The following is a 26258-nucleotide window of genomic DNA, read 5'->3' on the forward strand; positions in this document are numbered from 1 at the left end:
CTCATTTAACTCAGTTTTCTCCTAAAGACCCTGTCACTAAGAACAATCACATTGAGAAGTAGGGCTTCAACATGTGAATTTGGGGAGCACCTAATTCAGTCTCTAGTAGGAAGCAGCAGTTTGTTGAGTATATAGACAGGGATAAGGAATGCCTATGAAACAGACAAGCAGAGATGTTGGATTACATGGATTTGATTCACAGAAGATTTTTATGCATTCACTTGCTCAAAGAAAAGTTTAAAGCAATAGGAATGGATGGATCCATTTAAAAAGTGCAGAGTGAGGAGACTGGGTTATCTCCCATTCTCAAGAATCAGATTGGAGATGATAAGTTATTGTTGAAATATCCAATAAAATAAGGACAGAAAGATGTCCTATTTCATCTAGCAACTTGGAGGTCATTGGTGACCTTAGCAAGAGCAGTGTCATTTAAATGGGAAGGTTTTCTAGAAAATAGTTTAGAGAGAATTAAATATTGAATGAGAGGTAAGAAATGAAGACCATGGCAAACTCCTGACAAAGACTGACATATTTAGTCATTCATTCATTCAGCAGATATTTCTTGAGCAACTATTTTTTGTTACATATCAAGATAAGCATGTGAATAAAACAGACAAAATTTTGTCCTCATAGAATTTATATTTTAGTAAAGGGAGACAGACAATGAAAATATACAGAGGGTTTTGAATGCTGTGGAGAATCAGATAGCTATGTAAGGGAGTTAGATAGTGCAGGTGGGGATAGAGTTCTATTTATATAGGTAAGGTGAGGCCTTTTCAATAAGATAACATTGGACTAGAGATTTAGGTGAAGGAAGGGAAATTATTCCAGGCTGAGGGAATAACAAATGTAAAAGGTCTGATGCAGGAGAAGGCTTGTCAGTTTGTAGAACAGCAAGGCTACTATGGAGTGAGTGAGGAGTGACTGGGAGGGAGAATGATAGAAGTGAGGTCAAAGAAAAGAAGGAACCTGGTCAGATGGGGCCACGTAGGACACTTGAAGAGATGCCTTTTACTTTGAGAGACACTGAAAGCCATTGGAGAGTTGATCATAGAGGTGAAATACTTAAATTTTAGAAAGAACTCTGGCAAGTTTGTGGAGAAGGTAGTAGGGGACCAGGGTAGAATATTCAGGATTTCCTCTTTCTGTAATTTTTATTGAACTGGAAATGCAGTCTAAACTGCCCAGGTTTGAATTTCCAATTCTGTAGCTTATAAACTGGATGAATTTAAACAAGTCTACTGCTTAATGCTCTTTTCCTCAGTTCCATCAGTTGCAAAGTAAGGAAAATAAGAGTTTATTCCTTATATGGCTGTGGTAAGGATTAAAGTTAATAATCCCAAGTGCTCAGAACAATCCTTGGCACGTAAGAACTTGTTAATGTAGGAAAACTATTATTATCATGTTGATCAAGTTATAATTCCCCATTTGTCTACATCTTTCATTAGACTAATCTCCTTGAGTGGAGAGACTATGAATATTCATTTTCTCATCCTTAGTTCTTAGCACAACACCCCAAACTCAGTAGCCAATCAAGAAAATGTTCTTTATAAAATGTAGGTATAAAGTGGAGGATGACACATAATGGGGGGGAGGGAAGGGTTAGTGTTAGGGTTAGAGTTAGGGTTAGGGAGGGGGGCAAGTATGGAGGAAGGAAGTACTGTATAGAGGGTAAAGAGGGGTGGGCGGGGTGGGGGGAAGGGAAAAAATAACAGAATGAATCAAACAACATTACTCTATGTAAATTTATGATTACACAAATGGTATGCCTTTATGCCATGTACAAACAGAGAAACAACATGTATCCCATTTGTTTACAATAAAAAAAAAATAAAATGTAGGTATATGTGTATATATATATATATATATATATATATATATATATATATATATATACGTGTTTGTGTGTGTGTGTATATGGGGTTTTTTTGGGCGGTGGTGGCATGCTGGGGATTAAACCCAAGGCTTTGCACCTGCCAGGCAAACACTTTACCACTAAAATACACTTTAGCCCTAATGTATAAAAACTTAATTTTTATTGTCATTTACTAAAAAACAATGACAAAATGAAAACACATACACAAGCATATTTAGTTTTATAAGTTCAAACCATTCAGAAGAGTATGAAATTTTTTTCTGTTTGAAATGCTTTATGTGCCTTAGAAAAACTTGAAAATACTGCTTCTTCTTTGTGTTCCCATGAATGCGTTACATCGGCTCAACCTCTGCAGAGGGGATGAGGCTCAGGAGCAGGTCCAGAGTGAGCCAAGGGGCCAGCAGGGTTGCCGACCTGGTGGGCACAGAGAAAGGAACTGGCTGGGCTGGTGCGTGGGTGGTGGGTGGAGGCCATTGTGCCTGGGCCAGCAGCAAGGGGGCAAGGCTGTGCACACGCACACACACCACCATGATCGATCTGAACAAAGTGCAGGGCCAGGGATGAGTTGAATGTGGAATTCAGGCTCCTTGCCACAGTGAGTGGAGCTGGCCTTACAAGTCACTCGGCAAGCCAGTCCTCAAGGACAGAGGCCATCCAGGTGCCGGGGCAGCAGCTGAGGGGCAGGGCCTCGGGACTAGGTTCTGGTCAAAGAGCATCCTAGTGCCTAGAGATTCGCAGTCCTTGAATCTCTAATCCCTTTCACTTCTTTCAGGAAAAGAAAAAATATAAAAAATGCCCTAGTTTTAAAAAGTCTGAAATTCCTCCTTTTTATGGAACATGGCTTTCTCCTTTGATTCTTGCCCACCCCACCCACACAGAGTAGTCCTCCAGACCAGGGCAAGCAGGCGAGGTTCATCCCTGTGCAGTGGCATACTGGCCCCGAGGAGGAACCAGGTCCTCTGTTGCTTCCCTGTGGGGATACGTGCTCTCCCTGGGTCCAGCATGAAGCCTGGCCCTCAAGCAGGGGGCCTTTGGGGCATCTCCCTTCAGTCAGACTGCCTTAGGTGGGAGAGGAGAGGTGCATCTTAGGCAGAGGCAGGGGGTGTTGGACCCACTATCCTGCGCTCCCACCTCACCTCTCTTTCTTCTCTGCTCTGTAATTTGTGAAGAATCAAAATCCTCCAGAGAAGGCCAGCCCAGGGGCTGGAAGGAACAGCAGCCTGCAAGCTCATCCAGGCTGGCTGAGCAGGGAACTGGGGTCTCCACCAAGCATGCGGTAGAGCTTGGTGAGCAGGGCGAGTGGCTGTCCTGCTGGGCGGGGTGTTGGTTGCAAGAAAGGACCCACAACCCTCTGGGAGGTGCACGTTGTGTCTCAGAGTGCTATGGGACTGGCGGTGGCCTGGATCGCCTGGTGTCTACCTGCTCCAGTTGCTTTCCTGCCCTGTTCTTTTCCACCCTCCCAGAGGCAGAAACCACTCTTAACAGTTTCTAAATGTTTATTTTTTATTGTTTATACAAGCATATATTAAAGGTGATATCATATTAGATTTTAAGATGGTTTATTTCTGAAAGCAGCAGCAGCAGCAGCAAAATTAAATGCCAATCTAATGAGAATAATAGTGCATCTGAGATATATTTAAAAAGTCACTTCATTGAGGAGCAATATGTTGAAGTTTAGATCAACTGTAGATAAACTCCACATTGGAGGACATAAGAGAAAACTGTGTGTAGGACTTTAAATTTTCACAAGTCCAAACATGAGACCTGAGTCTCTCAGTATGGAAATTGATCTTTAGAACCAAATTCTCATAACCCAGTTCAGTCCTTATGAGAATCAGACCCATTTCAAAATTCAAAGACTTTAGGTTTTGTATTTTACTTCTGTTATTCTTGTTGATTTTAATGAATTATCCTGTCCTTTTGGAAAGAAGTTTTGTGGTTCTTTGTCCTCACCATAGCTCTATATCATTATTTTTATAATATAGATTACCAAGTTATTCAAACTATAAGGAAAAAATGCAGTAAGATTTTGGTCTGTGATTTTGTTTCTTCTTTCTTTATAGGTGAAGTCATCAGAACAAAAGTTCTCTACATTGAGTCCTATTTCTACTTTTTCTTTGAACTCAAAAAATGAAGATGTGCTAGAATTCTCTGAAGAATCCCTGAAAGCAAGAACTTTACCTGGTGACCATGACTTTCTCTTCTTGGAGGGTGGTTGTTACTATATTACTCAAATAACTCTTAGTCCATGTAGTGAAGTTTTTTTATTTAGGAGATTGTTAATAACCCCAAAATTCCTTGGAACTGGATTTGGTATCATATCCCTTGAGGCCTTCCCATATCTTTTCTTCCTTTGGATTTTTCCTATTTTAGATAGTTGTCCCAAGTACAATACTCCGTTCTGGTTTTCTAGTTTCTTCTTACTTCTCACTTCAGCTTTCTTATCACATGCCACTGAAAAGTGTCTCATACCACTGACATTTCTCACAGTTGTAACTCCGCAGTGTGACCCCTCTATGGACGCTTTTTCTTCCAGGGGAATGACTCATTGTGGATCTCTCCTCAGCACTACTGGGTGACCTTAGCATAACCTGAGTTTTAGTTTTTGCTTTGAGATTCTGGCAGTATCAGGAAACTCTTCAACTTCTGCTGTCACCATTGTATTCTCAGGCCTGGGTGTTTTTATACATTTTGATTCTTGTGAACTCTGCTTCTTAATAAGTACAATATTATTCTATAGGCCTTCCACTAACTTATATCCTTTTTTTTTTTTTTTTTTTTTTTTTCAATGATACTGGGAATTGAACTCAGGGACTAAGTGGAAAACTTAGCTGAATCCCCAGGCCTTTTTATTTTTTTTAGACAGGGCGTAAGTTGCCCAGAGTGACCCAAACTTTGCATCCTCTTGCTTCAGCCCTTTAGAGTAGCTGGGATTATAGGCATGTGCCACTGTGCTGTGCTTCCTCTCTCTTTTCTTATAATCTCATCAATATATCTTCCCTTAATTTTGAAGTTTTGGGTGAGGATGATGTTGTATTTAAATTTTTTGGTTAAAAGTGGATGCTATAAAAGGAAAAAAGTTTTATGTGAATGGGTAGGTGGCTTGGAGTCAGAATGGAAGGAGTAGGTATTTTACAACACATGTAGTGGCAAGGGACTAATGAGATTTTTACAGTTATACCATGAATCTTTTACTTCCTTAATGGAGTTTTTAACTTTCCTTTCAGCGTTGCTTGACCAACTTGTTAGAATTAAAACATAGCAGTTTATAAAAGAATATTCATTGACTTACCTACTGCTTTACTACTTCCCAAATGATCTCCAGAATTTATTTCCCACAAAATAGAAATGTTGTCTGAAAGGTACATTACTATAAGACAGGAATCTATAGCATTGTCAGACGAAAACTTTAGCTTGCAAAGTTTCCATGCAGTATTATTTATATTTCTAGGTATTCAACAAATATTTATTGCTTTTTACATTTCCAGTAGTATCTCTATACTAAAGCTGATGATAGAAGGAATTATAAAAGTCATTCAGGCAAAAGTCTACCATGAGTTTAACAGAATTATATTCTTATCATATACCAGTAGATCAAAATAAAGTGAAAATCTTTATGCTGAAGAGTAACATAATAATTCGTGAATATAATGAGTATATGAAGAAAGTTACAGTCACATAGTAATAAGTGAGCCATGAAATTCAGTATTTAGAGAATGAATACAAAATAAATATTAAAACTTAGTTCTGGGTTCTTGCCCTGACCCTGCCACTTGGCAGACAAGTTACTTCTGGTCTCCTGTGGTCTCATCTATAAATTGAGAATGATAGATTCTTTCTTGGCTTTGAAATGCTTTGAAACCATTAGTACTATATAATATCATAATTTTTAGGGAAAAATCCTTAGATAAGAAGGAAAAGATAGAGTACTTCAAGTTTATCAGTATTGAAATAAAGTTTCAAAATCTGTAAATTATCTTTGAAATTTTATTTTTGAGATTAAAACCATTGATTTTTAAAAGGGAATAAAAATAGATATGCATATGTGTATATATATGTGTGTGTGTATATATGCATATATATATATATATTTTTTTTTTTACAGGACAAGTTGGTACATTAGTCTTGGTAATGACTTATAGTACATTTTCTATTTAATCAGCATCAGCATTCTGGTTTTTTTCAGGAATGAAAAAATTTAGTTCTTTGAAGAATAAGAACCTTCAGATGCTCCCATTAGTAAGTAGAGCCCAAGTTCCATTTATCGCCTTGCCACATTCTCCTGGGCTGCCTAACTTAGACTCTTATTCATTTGTGATCAACTGTGACATACCAGAGTCTTCTGGTTCCCCCGCGTTCAACTTGTGTGAAGAGTCAGCAGCTCTTCCCTTTAGCATTGGGCCTGAGGACCAAAGTGAAACTTTCTCTGAAGAAGCTATGAAAATATCTCCAAGGGATGTTTCATTGCCTAATACTAAATCTCAAAGCAAGTGGCTGAAATATGAAAATACATCCCAATGTAACCTGACTCCTTCAAACAGAGTCGATATAGGAACAGATGGCTTCTTCACTGAGACTGTTTCTGGGATGCTTTTTAGTGACTCCTGTGAAAGACAGAGTGAGGCTATGAATGAAAGTTCTTTAGACTCTGTGCGATTGCAAATGATAAAAAGCGTGCTCTATCAACAGCAGCAGGGTTTTAGCAGTCAAGATTTGGTTTCCAGAAAGAAAGCACTTTCTTTGAGTATAAAGCAGACTTCCAAATCTGAGGAAGTTCAAAATGTGTTAGGAAAGTCTGTCTGCTACAACTACAGTACAAAGGATTTACAGGTGAGGAAATGCACCAGTCTCTTGGTGATTTTTTTTCCAATAGTTGCCGCCTGAATTTCAACAAAAGAATGAAAAAAATTGCATAGGTGCAGTTTTACTTTTGGAATATATGGATTTTTTTGTCTAGAGCTCTAGCTATAGTTACATCATCTCCTTTGATTTAAAGTAGTTGTGAACATTAAATGAAATTATATATTTGAAAGTATCTGGTGCTGTCTGCCATATAATAGGTATTTGATAAATTATAGCTCTTATTTCTGTTTTGGTACTTCCAATATAAATATTACTGTTCTTGTTTTTATTTATGACTATCAAGTCAATTTTTCAAATGGATTATTATTAGGATAAAGGTACATTTATTATACATTGGTTATAATTATCATAGTCATAACAAGAAATAGAGATACATAATGATTCATTCAGTTACATTTTTTTTCCTGGCATAATATATTCAAAAACTAATGAGCCAGACCCAGAAAGTAAAAAATTGAATGTTTTATCTGATACGTGGAAGCTAACCCAAAAATAAGGGGGTGGGGGCGGGATAAGAGGGAGGTGGATTTCATCAAAATAGAAAAGATCATTAGAGTAGAAGGGGATTGAGGGGAAAGGAAGAGGGACAAGAGAAAGGAGGAACAGTGGAGTGAATCTGACCTAACTTTACTATGTACATATATGAATGTACCACAGTGAATCTCATGATTGTGTATATACACAAGGCACTAATTAGTAAAAACAACAACTCTAAGTAAATAGCAGAAAGATCAGTAGAGTAGAGGGAAGGGAACAAGGGGCGAGAGCAGGGGAGAGAAAGATAAATACTAGGGACTGACTTATAGCAAATTATATTCTATGTCTTTATAGTTATGTCAGAATGAACCATAATGTTATATATAACAAAAAAAAGGAAAAAAAATTTCAAAAACTTATTAAGAGATAGCCAAAAATGTTATTTAAAACTAAAAGTGCCATGCATTGTTATTCTGGCTCTATCAGTATTCTCATTTAAAATTAGAAAACAATTTTCATGGACTCAAGAAATCAAAAGTAAGTTTAGTATATTAAACATATCTATGAAAAACAGTTTACTCAATGATAAACTGGTGTTTTGGAGTTTACTTGAATCATTCCATTTCAGGAGATAAATGACTCTGAGCTATGCTTCCCAAGTGGACAGAAAGTAAAATGTGCTTATCTTCCCAAAAGGCAGATTCATATACCAACTGTTTTTCAGTCTCCAGCTCATTATAAGCAGACCTTTACATCTTGTATCATAGGTATGACTGTTATATTTTTATTTCATTTTGATGGCTGCTTAGTGTAATAGAACTATGGGAAAGTGTATTATGAATTTTCATAGTTCTCCACTTGAGATTTATTTTCCATTTGTTTAATTGTTTTTGACAGTAACCATTATTCTACTTAAGATCAAAATAGAGTTTGGAAAATAGAAAATGACAGTATTATCTTTTTAAAATTATACTTTACATTTTCAAGATAGAACTGTTTCATGACCTTGTTAAATTAAGTGGAAAATTTTAAGTATGATGTAGGATCAGTTCTGAATGTTTTGAGATACAAGGGCAACTCCACCTTTAAAAAAACTGTACTGGCTCATGTCTATATATCCAGCCACTTGACTGAGACAGGAGGATCACAAGTGGCCTGAGCCACTTAGCAAGACCCTGCCTCAAAGTAAAAAGCATAACGGATCGGGGATGTAACTCAGGGGAAGAATCCTTTTTGGTTCAGTTCCAAGTACTTCTACTACTACCACTACCACTACCACAACAAAGGATATTTGTATTATGTTTTATTTGATTCTATTTAAAGGCTATTATCAATTTTCGCTAACAAAGAGCACGTGTGATAGAAACACAAAATTACTTTGTATTTAAATTTCAGCTATATCTACTTTTTTCTAGAACATCTAAATTTATTGCTGTTTGAGTTGGCACAAAGGTTGCACAAAGCTCTTTCAAAAGTTGACATATCATTTTACACATCATCAAAAGGAGAGAAACTGAAAACTGTAGAAAATAATTTGCCATCCTGTCATCATGATCAACCTGCAAAACTTGTTATGGTTAAAAAGGAAGGTCCAAATAAGGTATTGTTCCCACACACACCTAATACTTGTCTTATGCATAATTAGGTAACTGTTGCTTTATGGAAAGCTTGAAGAATGAGACTTGATTTCGGAGTCTTCTGATTGAGCATTAGGAACTAATAGAGTAAAATTGTTTTTATGAAAAGAATGAGCTGTGTTCTAGGATGCAAAAATATGAGTTAAGATCAACCTTCAAGTTGCTTAGGAACTTACTGCACAGTAATGAACAAAGAGAGATACATGAAAGAAAATTTTATATATTACTGTAATAGATAAACTGGAAGATATGCCCAAGATATAGTGAGACCACTGAGGAGAATATGTTCCACCTGAGGATTTAGAAACATGCAGAAATGAGCCTGAAAGAAATGGGCATAGTGGTACATGCCTGTAATCCTCAGGAGGCTGGGCTGGAGGATCAAAAGTTCATGGCCAGCTTCTTCAACTTAGCAAAACTCTGCCTCAAAATAAACAAACCAAAAAATCCAAATAAATAGGGCTGGGGCATATAGTTCAGTGGTAGATGCCTCTGGGTTCAATTCACAGTATTCCTGCCCTCAAAATTAAAAAAAGAGAAAGAGAGAAAGGAGGAAAGGAAGAAAGAAAGAAATGAAGGTTGTAACTAGTCTACTTTGTAATCCCAACAACACCAGAGGAATAAAAAATCAGACTGAGCTAATTTGTATTGCTGATAACATACCATGGAGGAAGGCAGGTTAGTAAAATGTGTATTGGTTGATAGCTTGTATGCATTTGTAAGATTGTGCTTTCATTCCTAATAGTTTTCTTAACCTATTTGCATATCCTATTTCTTTAATTATGTAAGTTTGATTTTAAATTTAGTTACCAAAAGCAAGAATTCATAACTAATATCATAGCCATGAAGAATGAAGTAGAGCTAATAAAATCTTTTTTTTTTTATGATTGTTCGATGACATGGTTACATGCTTATACTATATTGTTGGGTGTAATGGTTAGGTTACAGTAGAGAAAATGTATCATCTGAAATTTTGTTTTCAAAAAGATCACTGTACATGTATGTATATGTGTGCACATACATACTTGTATGAGGAAAACAGCTGGAAAAGAAATGTAGAGATATTGCTTCTAATTGTTTCTGGATAGATTTCAAGTTGTTTATGATGAATACAATCAGAGAAATCATAAATTTTAATTTATTGTTGATTTCAAATAATTTTATTCTCAGAATAATATCTTTCTTTTTTTTTTGGTGCCGGGGATTGAACTCAGGGGCACTTGACCACTGACCCTCATCCCCAGCCCTGTTTTGTATTTTATTTAGAGACAGGGTCTCACCAAGTTGCTTAGCACCTTGCAGTTGCTGAGGCAGGCTTTGAACTCATGATCCTCCTGCCTCAGCCTCCCAAGCCACTGAGATTACAGGCATGTGCCACCATGCCCAGCTCTTTTTCTCCCTTTGATAAAGAGAAAGCAGATGGAAAATAGGTGGTTTTTAAGTTTTATTGTAACATTTAAATTAATAATAAAATTAAGTTGTATAGTGACTTTGTAGGGTACATTAATAATGCCAAGTAATCTTTATAAGTGTTGACAAACATAATTAAAAAAAAAAAAAGAGAAAAAAAACATTTTTCTTACCAAATTAATATCTTCTTCTTTTTTTTTTTTTAGTGTTGGGTTTTGAATCTAGGACCTCATGCATTTAGGCAAGCACTCTACCACTAAGTTACACCCCAAGTCCTAAATTGTAATGTATTTTTTCTTCCTTAGGGCCGTCTGTTTTATACATGTGACAGACCCAAAGCTGATCAATGTAAATTTTTTAAGTGGCTTGAGGAAGTGACTCCTGTATGGTTAACACAGGAAGAGTCTCAACCTAGCATGGTTTTAAGTGATATTAAGAGTATTGGTTTGTATTTAAGAAGTCAAAAGATACCACTCTATGAGGAATGCCATCTTTTGGTGAGGTATGTTTCAAGTTACTAAATAATTACTGTAATTACTATCAGAAAATAATATACATTAAAAATGTTATATATAAATATATATTAATATAATAATGAAATAATAATATAATATAAATCAGAAAATAGCAACCCTCACAGAATTATCAACAGCTTAGAAAGAGATTGAGATAGGAAAAGTATCTAACAGAGAGAATACCTTAGTTGCTGTAAGTTTAAAATGAAAGTGAATCTTTAAGGTTATTTTAACTCTGTCTAAATATCAAGCAGTTTCATATCAGAATAACTGGAAGGAGACTATTTTTCTAACCATTTTTATGTGTAGTCCAGGCTCTCGTTCACATTCTCAAGAGAAACTGTTGAACAAACCATAGGAATAATTTTTATCTGTTCTGTATGATAGGTGGGTGATCATTCACAAGTCTGAACTATATAGCCTACGGGATGATAGAATGGTACTTTTAAGAAACATGTTTTTTATAGAAGTGTGATTACTAAAAAAGTATGATCATTTGCATGATTATTTAATAATAATCTGTTGGGAGCTTTTAGATGCTAGGCTGTCTTATAAGCACTCTGTCTTATTTAATTATCACAGTAACCTATAAGATATGGAGATAGTGGAGACAAGTATTATTCTCATTTTACTGTCATAGAAATTGATATTCTTTATCTTTTAGATACTTTTCCTACCTTCATCTCTTTTAAAACTGATGGCAGGGTTTGGTGATATAGTTCAGTGATAGGGTGCTTTGCCTAGCATGCACAGGGTTCTGGGTTTGATCCCTAGCACTGCAGTCAGTCAATCAATCAATTGATGATGATTCTGTGATGATTACTATTTTCTTCATTTGATGGAATATTTATATATTGTATGCATGTATGAAAGTATATAAATGCACAGAACTCCAGTCCTTTTCATGTTTTATCTTAAAGATTTTTAGAAAGTCATTAAAAAAAATGAAGATTTTAAAAAAATTAATATTCAAATTCATTTTTATTTATATTCTTTTTTCAGGAAAGGGTTTGATTTTCAGAGAAAACAGTATGGCAAACTTAAAAAGTTTACTGCTGTAAATCCTGAATTTTATAGTGAGCAGAAAAGCAAACTTTATCTTAAATTGAGTCGGAAGGAAAGTTCTTCAATTTATAGCAAAGGTAAGTTGGTCTGCTCATGTTGATGATTTATTTACAAATAACTGAACTTTTTTTTCCAGTCCTGGCTGGAGGTCCTCTACCACTGAGCTGTATTCAAAGTGCTTATTTATTTATTTATTTTCCTAAAAATTTTTGTTACAAAGTTTATATTGGTACATAATGATTATATATAATAATAGGATTCATTGTGATATAATTATATATGCCTGTGGTTTGCCTATTTGGTTAGTTTTTTCAAAGAACAGTCTTTTGCCTATGTTGATCAAAGATTGCAAGTATCTTTTGTTTTGTTTTGTTTTGTGGTGCTGGGGATTGAACCCAGGGCCTTGTACATGCAAGGTAAGCACTCTACCAGCTGAGATATATCCCAACCTAGTTTTGGTTTGTTTTTGAATTCCATTCTTCTTCTTTTTTCCTTTAAATATATATATATGTACATATACAATATATGCATGTATATATTTTGATTGTAGGTGGACACAATACCTTTATTTTATTTTTTTGTTTGGATTTAGTGTAATCTTTTTTGCACATTCTATGTCAGATGGGTAGCTTGTTAATTTTGAGGCTTTTCTATTTTCTATAAAATCAGGACTGTAAATTTCCCTCAAAGTACCATTCTACTTTTGCTGAAGTACTTTTTTCATTTAAATTATTTCATTTAAATTTTCCTTTATGATTTCATCTTTAGCTTACAAGTTAATAAGCATGTCTTTAAGGAAATTTCTATTTATTATTATTATTATTATCTTTTGACTTAACCTGTAGAGTATCATCTGCAGGCTGGTTTCAGTCTACAAACTTACTAGTTAGCAGAGATTATGATTTTCATAATCCTGTTCCTTAAAGTTCATCTAGGTTCTTAATGGCATATTATTAGATGCAGAGCTCTTTAACAATCAGATCAAGTTTAGTAATTGCTTTCTCCAGATCTTCTCTAGTCTTGCCAATTTTTGGTTAGTCATGTATCAGCAATTCAGGGAGACAGTTGAAATATTCTATGGTATGCTTTCTCCTTGCTATTTTCTTTCATTTTGCATTTTATATATTGAGCTTATTTTATTAAGTGCATGTATGTTTTAAGTTACTGTTATATATAGTCTTGACAAATTGAAACTTTTATCATTACATAGAGATCCTATCCAAAAATTTAATACTTTTTTCTTAAAATGTATTTCTTAATGTAGACATGCCAGGTGTGTTTTTGCTAATATTTATTTGATAAATCTTTTTTGAATCCTTTCTTTCCACTTTTGTGTGTTCTCATAGGTGTGTTCCTTATAAACACCATGTCTCAATTATAAAAATTTGACCTATAAACAAGCCCAAATAGCTAGATTTATTATAATCATGATACATTTGTATATGTTCCTACAATCTTAAATTATTTGTTTATCCCACTCTTTCTTTGCTCTTTTAACTCCTTTCTTGCCTTTTTAAAAAGTGATAGTTAAATCTTACCTCCAGTAAAACAACTTCTCAGAAAACGTTCATAACCCTTGGTTCTTCCCTAGACCCTCTCCTTCACTGTCTATCTTCCTTCTCCCCCAGTTGACATTATTTAGACTAGTGATATTCAGAGTATCATTTGCAGCTGGTTCCAGTCCGCAGACTTACTAGTTTTCAAAAGAAGGAAACAGTTACAGCAGAGTTTAAATCACTTATGTCATTAGGCAGACTTGTTTAGTTATTTTGTCTTGTTTATTGGAGACTTTATCAGTGAAGGAACATTATGTTGATTTGTTGAATTACATTCTAGCAGAAGTTACTTCTGGCAATTACAAATCATTCAGGTCAGGTTACTTTAAGTAGTACTAATGTAACTTTTGGGTTAGTATGAATTTATTTGCTGTCTTTCTGTGACTGCTTTTTATAAAGTTCTGATTTTTGACTGAGATTGTAGCTCAGTGTCAGAGCACTTGCCTAGCACTGACAAATTCCTGAGTTTTAACTCCAGCACTGCAAAAAATAAAATAATGAAATAAAATTTGGCCTCTGAGTTTTCCCTTTATACTTGTGACCTACAGAAACTACAATTTCATACCTTTTTACTTAGTAATTATACTTGTATCCATTGTTACTGTTAAAAACTCTGAGGGCACTCTCTTTCTGTTATTTGTTCTTTTGGGCTGGAAGCTTTAAAATTTTATCTATGATTTTTGTCTTTATTTCCTGATAATTGTGTTTAACTGTGGATTTTTCATATTTTCCCCTTTTGGCCACACTATAAGACTTTTAAATCTGAAGTCCTTTTTATTTTGTAATTCTGGAAAATTGATCTTCATTATTTCTTCACATAATCTTCCTTCTTTGTATATCTTTTATTCAGATGTTAACACTTCTGAATTTATCCTCCAACTCTCTTAACTTTTATATATTCTGGGTTTTAGTTTTTTCTTCTTCCGGAAGAATATTCAACAAGACCTTCTTTAAAAAAAATTTAATAATATACTTTAACCCAAATATATCCAAAGCTATATCATTTCAATGTGTAATTAATGTAAACATTACGAGCTATTTCATGCTATTTTATTTTTTCATACTGCTCTTCTTTCTGGAAATGCATATGAGGGAAGACCCACCCCAGTCTTGTCAGCTTCAGTGAGTTCCAGAAATCAGGGGTGTAGCTGAGCTATAGCGGGGAGAGCCCTAGGCACCAGAAAACCACTATCACCCGTAAAGCAACCCATGAGGTCAAGTCTAAACCTTTTGGTTCAAAGGAAAAACAACATTAAGTAGAATAATTTTTTTAGATTGCAAAATTTTTAGCCCTCAGAATTTGGAAGAATTGAGGTGGGATAGAGACCGCCCTGTGATCAGTTATTTACCACCATTTTTTGTCTGTTCATTAGAGTGCAGGACTTTTATTGCTGTCCTGATATTTTTTCCAGAGTATATTAGTCAACTTTCCATCACTGTAATGAAATACCTGAGATAATTAACTTAGAAAGAGAAATGATTTATTTTGTCTCATTGTTTTGGCAGTTCCAGTTCATGATCAATTGACTCCATTGTTTTGGGCCTCTAACAAGGCAGCATATCATGGCAGGAGCACACAGCAAAATAAACCACTGACCTCATGAACCAGAGAACAAAAAGAATAGATGAGCCCTGTTGTCAAAATCTCCTTTAGGGACATTCCTCCAATGATGTAAAGACTTTCCCCTAGGTCCTGCCTCTCAAAGCTTCCACTGCCTCCCAATAGTACCACCCTGGCAACTAAGCCTTTAACACATAGACCTTTGGAGAACATTCAGTATCCAAACTGTAGCATGGAGAATTTCTGGATCAGAAATGTGAATTAATTTATGGATAGTTCGGTCTTATTTCTCAGTGCAGTTGGGTCTGGGGAGAGGGCCAAGAGAAGTAAGAACAGAATCGTAGGCAGAAGATGTAACTCAGTGGTAGATTAGATTACCTACTTAGCATGCACAAGACCTTGGGTTTTATCTCAGCACCACAAAAAAAGGATAAGAAGAAGAGAAAGAGGAGAGGAACAAAATCCTGAATGATACACTCTAGGTATTCTAATTCAAAACAGCATTCCAGCTGTAGAGGGTTTCTCCACTTCTGTCTCTATTCCCTGCAGGAAGAGAGCCAGCAATCATACTAGTTCAGCCTCCTTTTTTCCCCCATTTAAAAAATTTTGTTCTTTTAAGATATACATGATAGTAGAGTGTATTTTGACATACATACATGGAGTATAACTTATTCTAATTAGGATCCCATTTTGTGGTTAGTTCAGCCTCTTGATTAGAAACAGAATCAGGAATTCCCTAAGTCTTTAAAATTTGGTTTTTGTTCAAGATTTTTTATTGGACATTTTTTACATGTTTTGAATTGTGTTACTAATTCAATAAGCAAAAGAATTTGTAATGTGTTCACATTAGGAAACTTTTGTGCAGAAACATGTTTTTATTTTTTAAATGTATATTATACATGATGAAGTGGTTGGGTTTTTTAGAAACTGAACATTTGAAATTGTTTTCCAAAAATATTAAGCTAGTACATAAACCTGTACAATGAAAAAAAAAAAAAAAAACAAGGTGTAAAGAAATATATATGATTAAAAGTAAAAGTCTTTCTATAATTAATACCTGCCTTTTTCTCTTCCCTTTGAAAATGCATGTGATTAAATAAATTAATTACTATTTAGATATATGAAGTCTCAAGCTTTTCTTTACTATACTATACTATACTGTTCTTCATTTTAATTCTCCCTTCCTATTTACAATAGGAACCTTTTTTTTGGTGGTGGTGGGGGTACTGGGCATTGAACCCAAGGGCTCTTTACCATTGAGCTACATCCTCAGCCCCTTTTGTTTTTTATTTTGAAACAGAGTCTCAGTGTTGCTGAGGCTGTCCTTGATCATCCTTTCTCAGCCTCCTGAGTTGCTGGGTTTACTGGCATACACCACTGTGCCTGGTTGAACAGGGAAATTTTAAAATAAATTAATCTGGTAGATTTTTTTCAGTAATTTTCAAACTAGTTTTGGAAGTAAAATGTAGTCATTGTTCAATTTAAAGTACACCATTCAAGACTTCCATACCTTTCTCCTCCTTTAAGCCCCTGTTCTTGCCTGAGCCTGGCAAGATTCACTTAGTGATTGCTAGATAGTTGCAGGAGATGAGGAAGTTCAGCTGTCCTGAAAGAGGCTTATCGGTGGAAATGGGATGGGATATTGAAAGCTATTTTGTGGTTGTTTTTAGGCTCCCTGGAACTGCTAATAACCTTACTGATTTGATCTTTGGCACTGTTCCAATTGTTGATGCCCTGGCAGATGGTTTTGTCAGCCTGAATTAAGCCCAGGACTACTTTTTTTTTTTTGGTAGCATATGAGGTGGTTTCTATGATCCGAATGGAACTTAAGTCCCATGAAAAATTTGAGCATCCCTAATCTGAAAAACCCAAATCCAAAGTTCTCCAAAGACCCAAATTTTTTGAGTGCAGAAGTAGAAAATTCTACACCATGAAACTTTGTTTGATGCAAAATATTATTAAAAATATGTAAAATTGCCTTCTGGGGCTGAGGATGTAGCTCAGTTGGTACTTTCCTTGCATGCACAAGGCCTTGTGTTCAATCCCCGGCACCAGAAAAAAATAAAAATAAAAAAATAAATAAAATTGCTTTCTGTCTGTGTGTAAAGGTATATATGAAATATAAATGAATTTTATGCTTAGACTTAGGACCCATCCCTAAGATATCTCATTAGTTATATGCAAATGGGCCCCATATATAAAAAAGTCAGATATAGGACTGAAAAAAGTCCTATATCTGAAACCGTTCTGGTCTAAAGTATTTTAGATAAGGAATACTCAACCTGTATTAAGAAGGAGAGCCTAGGGCTGGGGGTAGAGCTCAGTGGCAGAGCACTTGCCTAATATATGCCACCCCCTAGGTTAAACAAACAAACAAACAGAACAAACAAACAAACAAAAAACACAGCACCTTTAGAAAGTGATTATGTCATGAATGCATCAAATCCTGAATGGGATTAGTAGCCTTGTAAAAGAGGTTGAAAGCCTCTTTGGTCCCTTTTGCTCCTTCTGCCATATGAGGATCCAGCAAGAAGCATATCTATGAAGCAAAGAGCAATCAGCTAAGGTATTTTATTATATTATCCGAACAGAGCAAATGGTCTTATGGGCAAAGATTTTTGGGTAAGAACTCAAAAGCACGGGCATAAAATTAAAAAAAAAAAAATAGCCATGCATAGTGGTGCACACTTGTAATCCCAGCAACTCAGGAGGCTGAAGCAGGAGGATCATGAGTTCAAAGCCAGCCTCAGCAAAAGTGAGGTGCTAAGCAACTTAGAGAGATCCTGTCTCTAAATAAAATACAAAATAGGGCTGGGGATGTAGCTCAGTGGTCGAGTGCCTCTGAGTTCAATCCCTGGTATCCCCCCCACACCCAAAAAAGTAGACAAATGGTATTACGTCAAATTAGAAGCTTCTGTATAGCAAATTAAACAATCAAAAGAATGAAAAGACAACCTATAGAATGTGATAAAATATTTGCAAACCATGTATCTGATAAGGAATTAATATCCAAAAATATATAAGGAACTTGAGCAACTCAGTAAGGAAACAAATATATGTCTATGTCATGGAATATTATTCAGCCATGAAAAGAAGGAAATTCCATCATCTGTAACAGTGTGTACAGACTTGGAGGATTTTATGCTAAGTAAAAAAGGTCAGACACAAGTTTGGCAATGTTATCACATACATGTGAATCTAAAACAGTTGAATTTAGAGAAATAGCAAAATGGTGGTTTCTAAGAACTGAGGGATATAGAAAATGGGGAGATGATAATCAAAGAGTACTAACTTTAGTTATGAGTAAATTCTAGAGATCTTATTATATTCAGTATGATAACTATAGTTAATAATAATGTATTGTGTACTTGAAATTTGCAAAGGGAGTAGCTCTTAAGGGTTCTCAGTATACATACACAAAAAAGGTAACTATGTCAGGTGATGGATATGTTAATTAGCTAGATTGTGGAAATCATTTCACAAGGTATACTTATGTGGAAATATCACGTTGTTTCTGGTGTCATATTTCAGTGACAGAGCACATGCTTGGCATTTGTGATGCCCAGGGATCATCCCCAGCAGCCTCCTCACCTCAAAAATACCACGTCATATGCCCTAACTATGTACAGTTTTTTATTTGTCACTCATACTTCAGTAAAGCTGAGGGAAAAAACGTTTGTTTTTTCAGATGATCTTTGGGTGATTTCAAAAACCCTAGACTTTGAACTGGATACTTTCATTGCATGCAGTGTTTTCTTTGGACCATCATCTATCAATGAGGTGGAGCTACTGCCTTTGAAAGGTTATTTCCCTTCTAATTGGCTTACTAACAGTAAGTATTACCATGTCTTCTAATTGGCTTACTAACAGTAAGTATTACCATGTCTGTCTTGATTTATATTTTAAAAGAATGATAGATATGTAATGAACTGTGAGCACTAATGCTAACTGTGCATGGGATTGTTTGCTTAAAGCCAGCAAAACCATGGTGTTTAAAGCTACCTCTGTCTTCTCCCATTCTATGCAATGTGTTCCTGAAAAATGTGTATGAAAATTTGATACATCTGTATTTCTGCAGTTCAGTCCCCATAAGGACAAGCAATATAATGAAATCTTGAATCTTCACTGAAGCATTAGGTTAAAGTTGAGTTTTACAAGTTTTTTTCTGACTTTTTAAAAGTATAAATAACAGGCATGTAAATGAGAATTTTTTCAAATAATTTCTTGCATCAAGTTCTAATCTTCTTGGTTTATCTGAATATATATTTAGTAAACAATTTAGTTTTACCTTGGGAAGGTCTTGAAGTTTTGGGGTTGAGTTGAGCCAGAATAGTATGATTTTTGCTTTGAGACTATCTTATTATCTGGTCTTGAAACATTATTAATAGAACTGGCTACCCATCAAATTTTTCTTGTAATAAAGAAGCATTTAGTATGTTGAATTCCTATTTAGTTCTATGAGCCTGTAAACTTCTCTGTACGTTTTGATCTCTAATGATTTCTAATAGTTGAATTTGGTTCATAACTAATTCAGACAAGGCATTTAATGACACATGCCTATTATTTCATATATGCTTTTAGTTTTTGATTTTTCTTTTTTTAACGGAATAAACCTAGTTCAACCAGCATGAATCTGAGGCTCATTAAGTAAATGTTTATCCCTTTTCATATGGAGATTCTCATATTTGTTGCAGTTGTTTCCTTACCAGTACCAGCATGCTAATTTCCTGTTTTCCATATATTTTAATAAAATAAGTGGGGAAGAAATGCAAGAGAATGTTTTAAAATTACACAAATACTTCTGTAGGATACAAGTGGTATGCTGATTAAAGATAACTGCTGGCCGTCAAGCCGTGCCTCAGTGCACTAACTCAAAACAGGTGTTCTTATTCATTTACTGATATGCAGAACTCTAAATTTGATTTAAGTTATGCAATTTATGGATACTCATATAGAAAGGAATGAGTAGATAGTGTAGTAATTCAATGGATAGAAGTTCAAGGACCTCTGCATGTACTTAAAGATTTATTTTATGTCATGATTAATTTAGTAACTGAACTCTGAGTTATAAAGACATTTAATCCAGTTTTTAATGGGTCATTTTATATTCATCGAGTGTTCATTTTCTGCGTCTTCTTGATAGCAGTGGTCCATGCATTATTGGTTTGTAATGCCAGCACAGAACTAACAACTTTGAAAAATATTCAGGACTACTTTAATCCAGCTGTTCTACCTCTGATGCCATACTTGTTAACAATGTAAGTCATCATTTATCTTTGGGTCATTGGTATGAAAATTTACTGAAAGTGATTATGAAAACACAATAAAAGTACATTATTTAAATTTTACAAATAAAAGTTTATCTTTTAGAGTATGAGATTATTATCTGTCATTAGTTAGAAGAGAGAGTGGGGCAGGGGACACAGCTCAGTGGTAGAGCACTTTCTTAGCATGCTCAGGTCCCTGAGTTCAATCTCCAATAACCCCCTGACTCACAAATAAAATAAAATAAAATAAAAAAAGAAAAGGAAATATGTATAATTTACCATTTATTTATTTATTTGTTTATTGTGATTTGGGCTAATAAATAAGTGCTATGATTTTTTTTTCTCTATCAAGGGATAATATTTTAAGAATCATTGGAGTGATGATTTATAATTCATATATTTTTTGTACTATATATTATTTGCATTTATGAGAATTATAGCTTGAATCTAGTGGGTGTATTAGTACTGATTTTATTCTATTTTTTTTTGGGGGGGTGGTACCAGGAATTGAACTCAGGGGCAGTTAACCCTTTTAATTTTTTTAATTTGAGAGAGTCTCACTGAGTTACCTAGGGCCTTGCTAAGTTTCTAATGCTGGCTTTGAACTTGCAATCCTCCTTCCTCAGCCTCCTCAGCCATTGAGATTATAGGCGTACCCCACCCATGGCTTGATTTTATTCTTAACATTACATGTATCTCATTTTTAATTTCTCAAACACCAAGATACTTTTTAAAAAGTGGGAAGTTATATTATACTAAATTCATTAAAATAATAGAAAAAGCCCACTTTTCCAATTTGGATTGTTATTAAACATCTTGGAGTGTTTTGTTTTTCTCGCCCCAATGAAATTCTTGCTAAAAAATATCCTTATGGTTTACTATACGTAGTATGATATTCTGACTTGGATCTTAGAGTAGAATGAGATGTATTGAAGTTAGAAAACATAAAATGTGAATGAAGGCTGTATACTAATGAATAAATGTTGGTCTTTTGGTATTGACAAATATATCTTGGCACTGTAAAAAGTTAACATAAGGGGAAACGGGTGAGGAATATTTCTCTTATAGAAAGAGAAAGCATCTGCCAGGCACAGTGGCCCACGCCTGATTTCCAATGGCTTGGGAGGCTGAGGCAGAAGGATCACGTGTTCAAAGCCAGCCACAGCAAAAGCAAGACCTTCAGTGAGACCCTGTTTCTAAATAAAATACAAACTAGGACTGGGGATGTGACTCAGTAGTCGAGTGCCCCTCAGTTCAATCCTCTGTACCACCCCCCAAAAACAACAACAAAAAGGAATAAAAGAATTTATATATTTTCAGTTTTACCTGAAATAAACAGTGTTAACTATCCAAGTCTTACCAGTGCTGAGTTTTGGGAACACACTTTAATATTTGTATTTGAAATAATTGACTTCATTATGTTGTTGAAGAGTACATAAAATAATGTGTAAAATATGTAGACTCATGCTGCAGATAGTATATATTGAACGAAGTTTAGTCTTCTTGCGCACTCCTCTACATTGAGACTGGTATCCATTTGTCCTCCCCACCTTCCTCCGAAAATGTTTTCTGTGATGTTTATGAAATGAGACCAGTTGTGAATAAGTCTATGATTTGTTGCCTTTTCACTAGGACTCCGTCAACTACAGTTAGCAACAAGAGAGAAAATAAGAGAAAATTTATCCCACCAGCTTTTGCAAATATCAATACAAAATTTGAACTACTTAGCCTGGAAGCAACATTGCAGTTAGCTAGTGAATTGATTCAGACTCACAAGTTAAACGAGGACCAAGCTACAGCTCTAATTCAGATAGCTCAAATGATGGCATCCCATGACAGTGTTGAAGCAGGGAAGGAACTGCACACCCATACCCTCCCTATCACAGTCATACATGGTAAGAAGCAAGAAAACAGTCCTACTAAATATATTTTTATATAAACTTATATAAGTTAGTCTGCTTCTTTGTAATATCATAGTCAAACAAGTTTTCAGAGGTTAAGTAATTACTTTTAAACTTGAACCCAGAACCCACTTGAATAAATTATTAGATTAGATTAGAGCAGATCTCACCACCTTAAAAGGAAAAATCAGCAGCATATCTGATGAATGAGTATCATTATACAGCCATTACCAAAGTGTCCAGATTTGGTCTAGATGTCTGTGTATTGCTCTGTTAGACAGGACTTTGACCCTGATCAGCAAGCTTATATTCCTAGTCAGTTTTCTCTTTCATCTTCCACAGCAGCTATTCCAAACCTGGATCTTGCCTCTAAAATAGGAAATTAAATTTGTAACAGAACTTCTTTTATTTACATAAGTTTAGACTCACTCCTACCTTTTGTATTTTTGACTCTGTCCAAGTGAAGGAGCTTTTTTTTTTTTTTTTTTTCTAATCAGAGCTAATACCTTTCTCTGGATTTTGGCTTCTGTGTGGCTCATTTCTTCACCTATTAGTCATCTCTCTCTCTCTCTCTCTCTTTTTTTTTTTTTTTTTTTGGTGTGTGTGTGGTGCTGGGGATCGAACCCAGGTCCTTGTGCTTGCAAGGCAAGCACTCTACCAACTGAGCTATCTCCCCAGCCCCTCTCTTTTTTTTTAATTTATTTATTTTGATTCATTGTAAACAAATAGGGTACAACTTGTTTCTCTGCTTGTATGATTAGTCATCTCTTAATCCTTCTACTTTCTTACTGTTTATCTTCCCATATCAGAACAATCACTGAAATGGGTCCCATCTGATTGCTATCCATCTTTTTTTTTTTTTTTTTTGTGCTAGGGATTTGAACCCAGGGCCTTGTCCTTGCAAGGCAAGCACTCTACCAACTGAGCTATATCCCCAGCCCCGCTATCCATCTTTCATAATGATTTTCTCCTTCCACTTTACTTGAATCCATACAACCCAGTCCATCATTAGATCTTCATGTGGCCTACTGGGTGGCGTGTAGGCTCTAGAGCTAGAATTCTGCCTTTGGCTTTTTCATTAATTAGCTGTCTGATCTTGGACATGTTACTTATCTCTTAGCTTCAATTTCTTGCTCTGTAAAATGGAAATGATAACAGCATCTACCTCAGAGGGGTTGGGGTTTAAGTAACTCAATATAAATTAAATGTTTAGAACAGTATTTGGCACAATGGGAGACACATAGTAAAGTTAGTATTTATTATTGTTGGGATTATCTCACACAATTTTCTAATTGATCTACCTTCAGTTTTACCTTTCTCTGTATTTGTGTTTTTTTTTTTTTTTTTTTTTTTTCTCTAATACTACCACTGAGCTACATTCACAACCCTTTTTGTTTTTATATTGAGACAGGGTCTGGCTAAGTTGCCAAGGCTAACCTTGAACTTGCAATGCTCCCGCCTCAGCTTCCTGAGTAGCCGGGATTACTGGCAATGCACCATCAGGTCTGGCTCCAAGTAATTTTTCAAAAACAATCTAAGGGCTGGGGATATAGCTCAGTGGCAGGGCACTTGGCTAGCTTGTGCAAGGCCCTGGGTTAGATTCACAGCACTGAAAAATAAACAAAACACACACATACACACAATTTGAAAAGTCAGTCCTATTGCTTAAAATCCTTCGGTGACTTCCACTAATCTTTAAGATAAAATTCAGATTTTTTTTAGTCTTAGCAAACTTATACTTTATCCTCTTGTGATTTGTCCCTTGCCTCATCTCTTGCTTATTTGCTACACATAGAAATTCTTAAAGTTCTTTCAGAATTCTTTTAACAACTACAAACTTTGTTGTAGTATACCCATCTCCATCAAACCAGGGATGTTCTTCCTTCTCTTGATCCCATAACAATGTTACTCACCATATTCCTTTATTTGCTTATCTTATTAGGTTGACTATGGTCTCATTAAAGGTAGAAGAATTTTGTTAATTTGTCATTCCCGTGCTTAGCACATAGTGGGCAGTCACTGTGTTTCGAATAATTAAATAAAGAAGAATGAAGGGCTGAGGATATAGCTCAGTTGGTAGAGTACTTTCTTTGCACGTACAAGGTCCTGGGTTCAAACCCCAGTGCCCCCCAAAAAAAAAAAAAAAAAAAAAGAAAGAAAAAAGATGAATGAGACAGACAAAATATTTCTTGTACTTTTGGAAAATTTTTTATTGTATTGCCTTAATTTTTTTCTCTTTCCTTTAAAATAATTAGGTGTTTTTGGAGCAGGGAAGAGTTATTTGCTGGCAGTGGTGATTTTGTTCTTTGTACAACTATTTGAAAAGACTGAAGCTCTTACAGTTGCAAATGCAAGGCCATGGAAACTTCTGATTTCTTCTTCCACTAATGTAGCTGTTGACAGAGTACTTCTTGGGTAGGTATAACAAGTATATTTGAGTAGCTGATGTTTTAGGTTACTGTTGAGAGGCAATCCACCATGGATCCTGAGTTTCCATGTGCATTCTTGGTGGGTATGCCAAGAACTCAAGTCTATTGTCTTTGACCCAGGAGCTAGCATCTGTGCTAAGTAACAGGTTAAACTATTAATTAATAAGTAGGATAAAATCAAATTCCAAACCTGATAATTTTGGCATCGAGATGGGATATTCATGGGGCTGGGTGTGTAGCTTAGTGGTAGAGCACTTGCCCACCATGTGTGAGACACTGGGTTCCATCCTTAGCATCACATAAAAATAAATACAATAAAGGTATTGGGCTGGGGATATAGCTCAGTTGGTAGAGTGCTTGCCTTGAATGCACAAGGCCCTGGGTTCAATTCCCAGCACTGCAAAAAATTTTTTAAAAAGATGGGATATTCATATAAAAATTCAGGTTCAGTCAAGAACATGCAGTGCTACAGTGTATTGCTGAGGGAGGTAATCCACCAAGGCCCTGAGCATCTCTGCAAGTCACTTCTCAGGATTGTGTTTGTAGCACTTGCCTAGCATGTGTGAGGCACTGGGTTTGATTCTTAGCACCACATATAAATAAACAAATTTAGAAATAAAGGTCCTTGACAACTAAAAAAAAAAAAAAAAAAATCTCCCTTCAGGACTAAGAGCTTCCTTACTACTCGTTTTTAAAAATAGTGAATCTCCCACCTCAGTGTTCCTGTCCTCTAAGTCAATCCACTGTAGGCTCAGGTATCCATGGGGATACTCTGCATCTTCCTGTGAAATTTCAGAATCAAGTTTCCATGTTGCGGATGTGAGGGCGATCTGGCTGCGACATCTGTCACCCCATTGATCGCCAGGGTTGATTCGGCTGATCTGGCTGGCTAGGTGGGTGTCCCCTTCCTCCCTCACCGCTCCATGTGCGTCCCTCCCGAAGCTGTGCGCTCCGTGGAAGAGAACGACCTTCCCTGATAGAGGAGGACCGTTCTTCGGTCAAGGGTATACGAGTAGCTGCGCTCCCCTGCTGGAACCTCCAAACAAGCTCTCAAGGTCCATGTTGCTTTCTGTGCCATGGGTAAAAGTCCTTTCTGATCCAGGAATCTTGGGTCTGTTACCTTAGCAGTAGACTAAAATCCCAGAACCACTAATTGGGATTCAACAATCTCTTGTTTATCTGCCTTATAAACATATAATATTAACAAAATTGAACTGCTTATATAAATTATGTTTTTAATTTCAGTAAGAGGGATCCAAAGAAGGCAATAGCAGTCTATTCTGCAAATACCAAATTTTTGTGATTGCATAAGATTTTATTAAAAATGCAAAGAAAATTATACAGAATACTTCACATCTCAGTTTTTAATTTTTCACCAAAAAACTTTGTCACTTTTTATGACAGAATTTTAATAGGAGTAAAATTAAATAATTTAATAAATATTAAATTCTTAATAATCTATTTATATAAATCTAGGCTTCTTAAAAATGAACTTTGTTTTCTCTTTTTTTGTGGTACTAGGATTGAACCCAGAGCTTCAAGCATGCTGTTAGACAAGTGCTCTTCCACTGAGCTATATCCTAAGGCCTAAAAATGTAGCTTTTATAATAACATAAATTAATGCTATGGTAGAAAATATGCAGATTTTACAGGTTATATTTTATTATATTTCTTCACAAATTTTTTTTATACATGTTCACT

At 35.4% G+C, this 26258-nt stretch overlaps 1 protein-coding gene across 2 annotated transcripts in view; it reads left to right on the forward strand.

Annotated features, from left to right (window-relative positions):
* ZGRF1 (zinc finger GRF-type containing 1) overlaps nt 1-26258 on the forward strand; it is an 83971-nt gene that overhangs the window by 31717 nt on the left and 25996 nt on the right. The window contains exons 11-20 of one of the 2 annotated variants that reach the window (XM_079154624.1): nt 3940-4087; nt 6063-6706; nt 7845-7983; nt 8632-8816; nt 10569-10765; nt 11781-11920; nt 18649-18792; nt 20104-20218; nt 21860-22122; nt 24384-24543. In XM_079154624.1, coding sequence (XP_079010750.1) covers nt 3940-4087; nt 6063-6706; nt 7845-7983; nt 8632-8816; nt 10569-10765; nt 11781-11920; nt 18649-18792; nt 20104-20218; nt 21860-22122; nt 24384-24543 — 2135 coding nt within the window. The remainder of the gene's footprint in view (nt 1-3939; nt 4088-6062; nt 6707-7844; nt 7984-8631; nt 8817-10568; nt 10766-11780; nt 11921-18648; nt 18793-20103; nt 20219-21859; nt 22123-24383; nt 24544-26258) is intronic. The other variant, XM_079154623.1, reaches the window with a different exon arrangement.

The sequence above is a fragment of the Sciurus vulgaris genome, assembly GCF_902686455.1.
Source record: "Sciurus vulgaris genome assembly, chromosome: 9".
Lineage (NCBI taxonomy): Eukaryota > Metazoa > Chordata > Mammalia > Rodentia > Sciuridae > Sciurus > Sciurus vulgaris.